Source organism: Octopus bimaculoides, chromosome 1 (genome assembly GCF_001194135.2).
Source record: "Octopus bimaculoides isolate UCB-OBI-ISO-001 chromosome 1, ASM119413v2, whole genome shotgun sequence".
Taxonomy (NCBI): Eukaryota; Metazoa; Mollusca; class Cephalopoda; order Octopoda; family Octopodidae; genus Octopus; species Octopus bimaculoides.
In genome coordinates this window covers 168,657,975-168,671,476 of record NC_068981.1, presented here as the reverse complement: position 1 = coordinate 168,671,476, position 13,502 = coordinate 168,657,975, and the positions used below count along the sequence as shown (strand labels likewise).

The 13,502-nt window shown below is 34.8% G+C and overlaps 1 protein-coding gene across 1 annotated transcript in view; it reads right to left on the bottom strand.

Moving 5' to 3' along the window:
* Positions 1-13,502, bottom strand: part of LOC106870664 (membrane-bound transcription factor site-1 protease) — a 130,200-nt gene that overhangs the window by 39,904 nt on the left and 76,794 nt on the right. The window contains exon 27 of the mRNA XM_052971635.1: positions 5,670-5,792. Within this exon, the coding sequence (XP_052827595.1) occupies positions 5,670-5,792 (123 nt within the window). The remainder of the gene's footprint in view (positions 1-5,669; positions 5,793-13,502) is intronic.

The following is a 13,502-nucleotide window of genomic DNA, read 5'->3' as shown; positions in this document are numbered from 1 at the left end:
TATATATATATATATATATATATATATATATATATATGAACAAATACACAACCAAACATCTGGTACATGAAGATGCGAGAGTGCTAATCTTCAGGGACAAGTTTACCATTCAGTTGGTTCTCTTTTGCCCATCACTCATGAAAAGCAAAAATTTTTTCAAATCATTTTATGGGTAATGAGCTGTAGCGGGTACAGCAACACTGTAGAACTGTTACGCCTGTCAGAGAAGGAATTGTTCCAGATTTTAAGGAGATGCTCCATGTCATAATAAATACATGAATTGGTTAACCCATTAGCACTCAGGTTATTTTGTCAGGTGTAATATTTATTCATACTGTTTTAAATTAATCATGGATTATCTCACAGCTTTGAAATTTCAATGATGAGATTGTTTACTTTTAGAATGACATTGTAGGGTAGTTGTGAGAGGATAGATCTGGTCAATTTTAAAATAAAGCAAGTGGAATATTTAAGCTGGACATAGTTTAAATGCTAAAGGATTCAACTAACAGAGTCATATTCATATTGGAAACTAATCATCCACCCATGCTGACAGAACTGCAACAGGATAACATGAACAGCACTTTACATATCCCTGTTGCTTCAGAAGTGGTTGTCCTTATTTCTGGATAATTCCGTTTATGAGAGATTAGACAAAAAGCAAAACCAACAAATTAATTTGCATAATTAAGATTAATAAGTCTTATGATATCAAATATGTTTAGAAGTATATCAACAAAAGTAGTGATCAGGTTTGGACTGCAGCATGACGAAAGTACAAGTGATGAGATACCGGTATTTCAGATACTATATCAACAGAAATGAGACTATGTAATGGCATATTCTGGACTTTCCTATTGAGTCCTCGGCAACTTTGACACTACTCAATGAAATCAATCAGTTATGACAAGAAGTATATCAACAGTAATCAGGAATCAAAAATAATGAGGTAGCTGCATTTCAGAGCTGTCACTGCATTGACAGTAATAAGGTTGTATGGACTACTCTGAGCTTTCCCATTCATCAGCAGCACCCTAGTGTTATGAAGATGGTGGTCCCTTTGGTGCATGTGGGTAGAGTTTACTTCATTGAAGAAGCAACACTGCAGTGAACACAGCATTCATGTAGGACCACATTAACTTCATTCTTTGAAATGTGCAAACAATGCCTTTGCCAGAAATATTCTCTACTTCAAAGTGCTAAAATATTATGCTTCACAAGAAGAGAAAAAGAATCATTTCAACCAAAAAAGTAGGATGCAATGATACCTGATCACACTCACATCATATCCAGTGATGTATTAGATTATATCTAAACTAAGCATCCCCACATCTTTTTAGTGTCTTATTTCATACAACTCCTGTACAATGTTCATGGTCCAATCTCATTTCAAGATCTCAAAAAATTTTAATAGACATGTCTGTGAAAAATACAAGAAGTGGCTCTTTTGGAAGGTGATGTAGATTAGAACAGTACCTTAGAAGAAGTTCTCCAAGCAAAATGAAGAACCTCTTTGCAATCACTATCTGTGCATATTCACCAACCATTTCTCATCGACTTTGGTATAACCACCAGAACAGCATGATAGAAGACATACTGTATTAAGAACAAGAATCAAAAATTCCACTGCCAAGTAAAACCAAGCTCTAAACCTCAATGGAAACACTGTGCAGTCCATGGCTAGCAAGTGCTTTGAACAGAGTGGACTGCCACCTCCAATATAGACAGCAATGAAGACTCTCAGTCAGATTCTTCAGGCAACCAACTATGACATTCGACAACTTGAATAGTATGTCCACCAAAATGACTCATTCTTTGGTTCTAGATAGCTGCTTTAAAAAAATGGGTGGGGAAGAAAAAAGCCTTATATAAGGATCAAATAGTTGGTGGTGTCTGATTCAGGAGGAATGGTCTTCTTTGATACCCACGGTTGTATAAATAAACTTAGCCTAATTTTTATGAAAGTTCAATCATACAACGATACAACTATTGCAATGGTCTCAGCAGGAATTGCTGCAGCTTTGCTTAAATGTGGTATGACAGCTCATCCCACTCTTAAGCTGTCATTTAACCTTATACACAGTGATAGGCCTGTGTGCAATATTAACATGATGGTGCAAGCTCACATCTTTTCATCAGAACACCAAACTGCAAAACTAGAAATGCTGTCTTCCCCAGAGATCTTACTCATTAAAACATATTTCTGTTAGAATTGCTTCTGTTTTATGCGTTGCACATCAATTTAGTATTACGAGGAAAATATATAAAGCAAAACATGACAACAGAATTCTCTGATGTCACAAAATTGAAATTATCAATAAACACAGTTTCAAAAACACCACACATCATAGAAACATGAAAAAAAATTCAACTTTAGACATGTATCTGCATTACAATAAAAAACAAACACAGGTATAATTACATACAAAAAAAATCCATAAAAACCTAGTATAAATTAAATCATTTAGGTTAACAAACAAAATTGTTTCTATATATTCAGCACCTGGAGAACACCAAGTATCATGGTTTATATGTGTGCATGTGTATACATATATATACATACATACAAATACACATACATACATACATACATACATACACACACACACACACACACACACACACACATGTCAGATGCATACATGCTCATATACATACATACACAGAGATAAAACAGAGGAATTGGCACAAACATAGAACTGAAATAGACAGATGCCTTATAAAGTAAACTCCATCAGCAGAGGCCGGCTGAGGGTGTTATTTGTTAAATATATAGAAATGCTATTTGCAATGTTATTTGCCAAGTTATTTGCTGATGTTATTTGCTAAGCAATGGCTAGAGACACTAACAACAAACCAGGTAGCAGAGCAGAGCAAAAAGCAGTATACGAAATACTGGATGCTGACCATCGTTAATGTTTGAATCTTTAGAAGGCTTCAATGGAGTTTGAAAAGAAAAGAAAAAAACAGAATAATATCAAGTGCATAGATTTTGTGAAGAGTGTTGGTGGTTGAGTCACTAGAGAACCAGAGAAGCAACCTAGAGGTGAATGTTCTAGATACTATTAACTTCTAGGTTTACTGTATTCATCCTGATCCACTGAATTCTTAGTATCACTGGAGTTTTTTAACCCCAAGTTAGCCCCAACAGTGCAGACTTCATGACAAAGGCAATCTACCCTGCCATTCAGTCATTCTCTTAAACATTGTGAATCTCAGGCAAGTTCTTTGCATTTTAAGATATAAGGGTGTGATTTGAGAGAGATTTAACTGCTATGTCTAGCAACCATGCAAGGGATCTTTTTGTTGGGTTGTCTACTTCTCAACAGGTACCATGAGCAGCTGTTTTAAAACAGCATTATATTGGCAGTAGCACAGTAAAATTAATGACTATTCATCTCATCCAGCATGACATTTATTACTCTTCTTTACATTATGAGAATCAGATATAAGACCAGTCCTACAAATCTAGAAAAATATTAGTTGAACAAGGTCATTCAAGTTAAACCCAGATACTTAATCAGTGACTTCAATGCTAAAGGTATTTTCAAGTAAAGCTAACAGAGGTCACAGGGTGTAAAGAATTTTCCTATATTCCTTGATATATTTGATTCCTCAAGTTTTCAGCTTAGAGGTTCAGAAGGCTTTGTAAATACATTATTGGAAAACTAACCAGAGAGCCAATAAGTCCACCTAACTGAAAATAGGTATCATTCACAGTCTATTGTTGTCTATTGCAGGAACACTGCATAATTATGAAGCAGTAATAACATTGCAGTTATACACATCACTGCTTAGTGCTCCCACTTTTGGTAATAACAATGCAACTGTATGATTAATAAATGTTCTGTTAAGAGGCGGTTTTGAGTAAAAGATCATGGGAACCCAATCCAACAGTCTTTCTTGAAAATCTTGCAGATAAGGAAACTACAGGATCACCAGATTCAATGACTCCCTTTTTCATGAAATGGAGACTGTTAACATTTTAGCAGGGTGTGTTGCTAACGTAAAGAGCAATAACTAATGTAGTACAGGTTCAACCAACTACCTGTTTCTCTTCCATTTACAAAAACAAAACAGAAGAGGAGGGTGAATATAATTTGGCTGCTGAAATGCCTGGGTGCTTAATAATTTTGTTACCCTATTTCTGTTGAAATACATCCTCCTTATTTCAATTAATTTTGAAAATAATAAAGAATTTACTAAAATACCTTGATCATTAATAAGCTGGTAATTGGAACATAAATTAACATGAAGTTTTAATGGGAAATTTTAATTTAGGTAACTTCATACAGAGGTAATCTTGGGCAAGTTTGTATCAAAAGGGTTAACCCTTTGGCATTCACATTATTCTGTCAGAAGCAATGCTTATTTATTGTCATTGTTTTATATTAATTATGCATTATGTTGTAGCTCTGAGATTTTGAAGAGGTAACTGTTAATTTTTAGAATGATATTGTAGGGTTGGTGTAAGAAACCAGATCTGGCCAGTTTGATAATAAAACAGGTAGAATATTTTGGCTGAATATAGCCTGTTTAAATGCTAATAAGTTAAGAAATTTCCATGGTTTCAGGCTTGCTGCCACTGTATAGCACTGGGCAAGTAATTACTACAGCTTTTGATGAGCCATGTGGAACACACCTAGAGGATTGTAAAGGGCTGATCTTGTTCCTGGGAAGTAGACCTAATTCATTGCCCATTGTAACACCATCACAGGGCCTTTGTGTACCTCCAGCAGAGGCCACTGAGTTACAAGCATTCATACTAAATCTCTAGGTAAAGAATAACTTCTTTCTTTTCTTGTCTTAAGTCATGGAGTCCCTGAAAAGAATCATGGGACACTGATTTTGCACCTCTTAGTAAACCATTGAAGAGAAAAATGGTAAGGAGGAAATTATACATTCACCTGTCTATAAGTGTCAAATCATTCTAAACAATAAAGAAAACGCTAAATGTAAATTTTAATACCCAAAAATCAATGAAATCCAAATCTTTCATCTATGTCTTTGTTCTCAAGATCTAAGTTATGGAATAGGAAGTGGAAATGATATTGTGTAACATTCAGGATTTTCTAAATCACCATCATTGTTTAACATCCACTTTTCCATGTTTAGCAAGGGTTAGAAGGAATTTGTTGAGGCAGATTTTCTACAGCCAGACACCCTTCCTGTTGCCAACACTCATTTGTTTCTAAACACGGGCACGCACACACATACACATATATATGCTGATAATGTAACTGGTGTAGGCTGAAATGGAATAGCTAAATTGAAATTAAGAGACTGAATCAGCTCAATGAGAACTTTGTTTTGCATAATCCTTTTATTCTTTTACCAGAGTCAGGCAGTGCACCGAACCATACCAATTTACTGTCTTTTAGAATACAGACTACTTCATCAACTGCAGTATCTATTAAATAAAGCAAAATATACTTTGGCAGGATCTGAACTGAATTCAAAATTGTAAAAGAACATAATCAATATGATAGAATTTCATCAGATGGTCTACTCTCATTGTCATATTATACACATGAAAAAAATATTCAAGAAATGAACAAACAGAAACACTTCAAACTTAGTAAATTAATTTTTTTAAAAATTAAAATATAAAAAAAATAAAACCCTCAACACAAAAATTAATAGAGAGGAGAAAAAAATTAGTTAATAACCTTCCATTCTTTCTGGTAAATTCACTCTAGGCCAAGAGGGTCGTTTTTCATAACCTTGAAATATTGATGGTAAAGTCTTGTGAGCGGTATATTCCAATAAGGCTTTTAGCAACCAGAAGCAATCTGAAAAAAATAAATATGAAAAATATCATGAAAATATGTTTTTTATGCCAGTAATTTAAAGAAATTAATTTAGATGGTTGGCACCTCGCTCTCACAATGTCGATGGGTTCTATTTTATTTTTTTTATTTATTTCAAAAAAACAGTTTCTGGCAGCAAATGTTATTGCTAAGAATAAGACCCAAATACAAACAAACATTGATGACCTATTCATCAGAGATACATCAGAACTACTAATAATAATAATGTGTTGTTTTTGCTTTTTTTTTTTTGCTTTTGCTTATTTTAATATGAGGATGAAACCATGAGTGGAGGAACTTTTGAGCTAAATTGACCCCAATACTTGACAGACATTTCAACTCTGGAAGAATGAAAAACAAATTCAACAACCTTGGCAAAACTTGAAATCAGAACATAAAAGGATATAATTAAATATTGCAAAGTATTTTGTCAGACACTACCATTTCTGTTAATTCACCACCTCTACTAATAAAAATTATCATCATTTCTATCATTAAGACAGCAAGCTGGCAGAAGCATTAGCTTATTGGACAAAATGCTAAGCAGTATTTCATCTGCTTTTATGTTCTGAGTTCAAACGCTGCTGTGGTTGTCTTTGTCTTTCCCCCTTTTGGGCTTGATGAAATAAGTTGATGAAATGAGCAGTAGGATTGATGTAATCCACTAACGATTGATGTAATCGACTAACCACACTCCAACCCCAAAATTTCAGGTTTTGTGACTAAAGTAGAAATGATAATTTGTGCCCATTTGGCAAATAATGGAACTAATTATCATTTCTACTGTAGTCACAAAACCTGAAACTTGGAGGTTGGAGTGGGGTTAGTCGATTACATCAATTGTTAGTGGACTTCATCAATCCTACTGCTTATTTCATCAATCTCCTCCACTTTGGCCTTTGCATTACAGCATTCCATTATGAACTAATGTATGATGTATCAGCTTAGCTTGCTTCTTTCACCCCACGCTCAATTTTAAGGACTAGGTGTATAGTGCCATAAGCCCTACCCCACCTAATAGAGAAGCTCTTGCTTTATACACTGGACAAAGCTACCTCCAGCTGTATTTCCGAGGGTACAAATAAACTTGCTCCACTCATGCCAATACAGAGACACATAGCTTCAGTCCTCTCTCACTCTTGGATGAAGAGTGCTGGCAGAGACATGCTCTTCCTACTCATACAGTTCCTGCCAAACAAATTTTCTCAGCCAGATGATTCATGTCCAGTACTTGGTTACAGGTGGCATTATCAAAAGAAAAACTGATATTCTCATTTTTGTTACTCGACATTGCTTTTTCATTCTTTGCTTCATTTGGCAAACAGTGTGTGAGTATTATTGTTGTTATTTCAAGCCACATAACAGGAAATGCTTGAATTAATATTATTCTTATCTTCCAAAATATCACATTTTTTTTTTTGTATTGAATAAGTACATCCAACTACATAATTAAATTCTTTTCTTTCTTTTTTTTTTTGTCTATGTCATTTCATATTAATTTATTTTTTATTTTTTTATTGAACATTGTTTTTCTGGAAGAAAGCCATCTTAAGTTGAATGTAAATACAATAAAATTATGTTTAAAATGTCCAAAACCAATAGATTTTATAACTTCCCCAGTATGGGGAGATGTCCAAAATATTGGAAGGATAGCCTGAAGGAAAACATTCAAAAAGAAATCTTTCTTCAGCAGCACTTCATAAATATACAAATTCTACACAGGAAATAAAATCATGTCTGTACAGGTGCAAATAAACAACAATCTTTCCTTTTCTTTTATTGGCACAGGATCAGAGGCTTAGAAGAAGTGGTATAGTCCATTAAACTAACCCCTGTATTTGTCTTGTAATTAATTTATTGATACCAAAATGATGAACAACAAAGTCAACTCCAGTAAGTTTTCAACTTTGAACTTCAAGAGATTTGATGATGATGATTTTCCATAAATATTAGGGAAAGGTTGTTGTTAATTTATCCAACCCCAGCAGTTAACTGATGCTTCCAGAAATAACAGCAGAAGAATAAAAGATCAGTTGACCTCAGCAAGATTTGAACCTGGAACATAAAACATACGAGATGCTGTTAGTTGTTTAATCTTGAGCTCTAATATTTCTACCTTGCCACCCAGCTAACAATAATTTAATGAATATTATTATTGAAGATGAAGTTAATTGATGCTTCTAAACCAAAACATAGAGTAGAAGTCTAAGATCAGAAAACGACATCCACTTGACATAATGACCTACCATATGAGCCTAAAGCTCCTATGATGTATAAGCAACAAGCATGCAAGTCCAAGCACCTTTTAAGCCTAATGAGGCTTCTAGACCAGAGAAAAAAAATATTTTTATGACATACAAACAGAAGTACAGGTGTTAAAATAAAAACTATAAAATAATGTCTAAATTCCAATACACAAACTAATATATTATAGACAGAAATATCAAGATAAGTGGTAAAACAACCAGGTAAATCCCTTCCGACATAATGGCATGACTGAAAGACAAGATACCAATGACTCTCCCTGTTTTTTAGGGAACAAGATCTCCAAACAAAAAAGAAAAAAAAACATTAATGATGTAGAGAGTCAAGAAAGTATTGGACCAACTGTCCCCGAAATAATTAACCTCTCACAACAGAATCTTATGGAAAGTGATATAAAAAATTTACAGTATGGTCTAAAATTCACACCAACTCCTAAATCCAACACAACAGACCTCATAAAAGATACTGAGGAATTTTGCAGAAACCGTCACTAACAGGAATTCTTTCAAAACAATCACAACGATGATCCATTGCTTGTGCAAAACAAAACAGGTTTTAAACCTCCGATAAACAGAAACAAACATCTGGAGTAATATATAATATGCCTGAAAGGGTCTGCTAACTCAAACATTCCAGCAAACTCTGTAAAACAAAATACTATAGATGAGGAACAAAAAGCATTACAATGTCTACAAGAAGATTCATCTATAGTCATTAAAGAAACTGACAAAGGAGGAGCCAGTGGACAAGACCCATTACAGGGAAATGGTCTTAGAACAACTCAATGACCAGAAATATAAAGCAATGCTGATAAACAAACTATAAGCAAAATTGGCAGATTTACCAACAAATTCAAGGATGACTTAACAAAAAGGGAGTTGGATTACCTCACCAATTTTGAAGTGAAAACAAGTCATTTTTATGGACTCCCTAAAATTCATTAATCCAAACAGATCATCTGATCATTGCAGACCTGCATCCAGCACCCAAAGATTAATCAACTTGCTGGACATAATTTTAAAACTTTTATGTAGATTAGTTCCCAGTTTCATCAGAGATAACATGGACTTCTTAAACCATATCCCAAAATGGATAAAGAGAGAGTACTAGTTAGCTTTGATGTAACTAGTCTCTACGCAAATATCCCCCATATGACAAGAAGCAGTAGAATTCTGAATAAACAAACACCCACAAAGAATTTAGGAGAGATTCTCAAAAGAATTTATACTTGAAATTTACAGATAGTACTGGAAAACAACTACTTTTTCTTTGATAATCAATACTATCAGCAAATACAAGGCACTGCAATGAGGATGAAAGTCGCACCAACATTTGCCGCACTAGTAATGGGATAACTAGAAGAAAAAATCTACACCCTATCCAGAACTACTTTGACCACCACTTCCAAACCTACCTCATCAGAATCTGGAAAAGATTCTTAGATGACTGCTTTATATTTTGGAATTGAAATAAGGAGGACCTTACAAAATTTCTTAAATTAATAAATAGCATTCATGTATCAATCCAATTCACTATGGAAATGAATGAAAAGGAACTCCCCTTTCTGGACATCCTGATAGTTAAATAAAATGAGACAGTCACAACTGAACCTGGAACCCGGAAACATTTTATACCACTAAATTTGAGGTTAATAACCTCAAAAATATAACCATAATATCAATAACTTATCACAGACACTTAGAAGTATAATTTTCTTTTCTATTATAGGCATAAAACCTGAAATTTTAGGAGAGGGAGCAGGCCAACTGTGTGAACCTCAGTACTCAACCTGTACTTATTTTGAATTTGGAAGGAGAAAGGCAACATCAACCCCAGTGGAATTTGAACTCAGAATGTGATGACAAACGAAGTGCCACTAAGCATTTTGTCCGAAAAAATACTAATAATAGGCATGTATTTTCCACTAATATACACCTACTTAGCTTGCAAAAGAAACAAATGAGAGAGAGGGAAAGAGAAATGCTTTGAATACTTTGCTAAAGATTAGTTACAGAACACACTGTAAAATACCCACTCCAACTTCTTATGCATATTTTACAATCTGCGAACCTGTCAAGCATATTTCAACATGAGAAATTAGAAATACCAACAACAACAAAACTGTAAAGATGAAAATAAGAATAAAATTAGAAAGAGAGAGAGAAAAAAATATGATTAATTGCAGAGTAAACAAAACAGTGGAAAGGTTTTCTTTGCTTTGTCTTGCCGAATATTCATGTCAGTCAGTGTATCTCATGGTTGAGGAGTAAACATAGTTGATGTAACACAGCCCAGACATTAAGTGAAATCTTTAGCACCAGTCACAACAAAAATCAATTCTTCTTAATTTGATCATTAATCAAAGTAACTATGACTGACTCAAAATCAAAGTGAGGGAGAAAGGGAAGGGGGAGAGAGGGGGAAGTGGGGAGAGATGAAGCAAGGGGGCAAAGACGAAAGGAATGAAGTAAAGAAGAGACAGAAAGAGAGGGGTGGTTAAATAAGAAAGCTGGATATCTGTCTATCAACTGAGAGCGAATACATTCTTAAATCAAAGCATGAATTATCAAAAACAAAAACAAAATTTTTCAAACGGATATTTTAAAGTAAACTGCAATGCTAGTGAAGTAAATTGCAACAGAGTCAATGTTAAACTACAATAGTGTTAAATTAAACTGTAAAACTATTAAGTTTGACTAAAAAAAAAACTGCAAAGAAACTACAAAACAGTTAAGTTAAACTCTGTAAAACTGTTAAATTAAATTACAAAATTATTAGTTCTGAGAGACATCTCAAAGATGCTCCGGAATGCATCATCAGTGATGTTCCAGGGATCTCAAGGCATTTCGAATCTCTCAACATCAATGCCTTTGCCTAGTTGACACAACCACAGTTGATCATGTCATATCTTGCATCCCAGATGCAGTAAACCACTGTTCTACCAATTGAAAATATATATACATATATATAAAACAATATGCTGGTTAGTACAAGAAACACAAGTAGTACACCAGTTTCATGTTAATATGATGCATGATCCAATCCGGCCAAGAAGAAAAGAAACCATTGCCATTCCTTATTATTACTTAGATTCTTAGAGCAGCAAGTAATACCATGTTGGAATTTCATCCTTCTGAGGTTGATTTAAAAAATCCAATATTAGTGTTAATTTAATCATTTTGCTTATAAAACTATAGTTTTATAAAGGGACAGACTGGTTGAATTAGAAAAGCAACAGCTACAGCCAACCAAAAGTGGCATACTCAAAGTGACAGACTTATCTCTATAACGAGATAGAATCCTCATTATAGAGATTCCTATCTATAATGAAATAGATAGAAATCTCTATCTATTTCATTATGGTCATCGTTTTATGTTTTTTTTTAAAACCTTGCTATCAAAGTCCTTCAGCATCTAAGACAAACAGCAGAGAACAATCACCAGCAAATAGCACATCAACTCATAAAAATCATCAAAACAACATGTAGCATATACAATGCCATAAAAAACATATATTCTAACAGAGGTGGAGATTTCAGGGGGAATATTAATAAAAAATTTTACAAAGAACTGCTCATGAAAACACCCACATCAAACCAGAATGGCAACATCCCCATCTCCCTACCCACTTTCATCAAACATGGCCTTACTCAGAACAAGCAGTGTAAATGCAAGTCGCCTGGCATCACCATCAAAGCAGAGTCAGCATGTACATGGTGACCACATTTCTTTAGGTGTCTAGAGTGTTTCCTGGGAAGGTCCGTTCCTAAGTCCTAATGAGAGATTGGAACGGTGTCTTGGATGCACACTTGGATCGTGTGGGACAAGCTGACAGATAAAGGAGTTACAAAAGCCTAACAAACTTCTTGCTTCCAACTGTTTGGCAGGTACATCCTAAATATGCCAATGTGAACATGGACAAACCACATCGGATCATCCAGAACAAATCTAGACAGAGTACTGTGTAGACCAATAGATAGGTAAAGCATAGACTGTTCACAATTTAAAATCACTTGCTATAGGTCCCACAAATTTAACCTGCAGAGGTGCCTGAGGCAGGGACCCAATTACTAGAACTTGTCATTCTGGGTGTGAATTAGTTAAGTGTTGACAAGAGAAATTATCGACAACAAATGGGGGCTCACTTTGAAAAGGGCAATAAGAGTAAAATTACACACACAAGAAATCCACCATGGGCTCAGATATCAGTTACTCTGAGTCTTTAATATTATAAAATTATAATATTTGATTAGCACATTATGATAAGGGTGTCAAGCTTTATGGTTTTAGCACTTTGGGGTTTTTTAGGAGGATGATGGCCACAATCCAAGAAATAGGTGCAGTTAAACTTGTAAAGCAAAAATAATTTTCCTTTTGAAATATTGGTGAGTGACAGATGTCAAGTGATTCAACCATCTCCTGTTAGTTATTTCTTTATTGCCCACAAGGGGCTAAACGTAGAGGGGACAAACAAGGACAGACAAAGAGGTTATGTCGATTACATCGACCCCAGTGCGTAACTGGTACTTACTTTATCGATCCCGAAAGGATGAAAGGCAAAGTCGACCTCGGCGGAATTTGAACTCAGAACGTAACGGCAGACAAAATGCCGCCAAGCATTTCGCCCGGCGTGCTAACGATTCTGCCAGCTCTCCTGTTAGTGCTTAACCAATGAGGAAGATTCTAGAAAGAGCAGCCACGTTTCTCTCTCAAACCACATTCTTATGGTCATCCTCAAAACAAGAATGATATATTGAATACTGTAGTCTGAGATAAGCTTGCAAAATTATGAGGTAAATATGACTAGAACAACTTTGGTGGTAAGTTTACTTGTTAGCATATGGATAAATAAGAACTGCTACATTGCTACATTTTTAATTCAGTCAACTTAACTTCTTCCTTAATCAGCCACACACTGCTTCTCTTCCATTATCCCTTACTATCATTCACTGACACTTTTCGCTATTGAGCCAAACATACACTCCAGCCATCATGGTTACACACACATACATGTACTCAGTCACACAGGCACAAACAATCCCTCTCTCACACACCTTCACTTAACCAACTACACATTCTCTCTCTCTCTCTCTCTCTCTCTCTCTCTCTCTCTCTCTCAAACTCCTTCTTTCACTCAATCACATAAACAAATCCTCAACTACATAGGCACACACATTCTATCTTGCATACATCCTCACTCAAATAACCAGACTCTCCCTCCTTCACTCAGACAGTTCCACACACATACTCCTTCAAATCAGCTATTACACACACACACACACACACACACACACGCACACGCATGTTCATTCAGCAATGCTCTCCACCGCTATAAATTATAATAAGATCAATTCGCAGTACTCAATATTTTCGTACAGAAATCAGAAAATAAATTTTAATTATCTCATTTTTTTTTTTTTTTTTTTT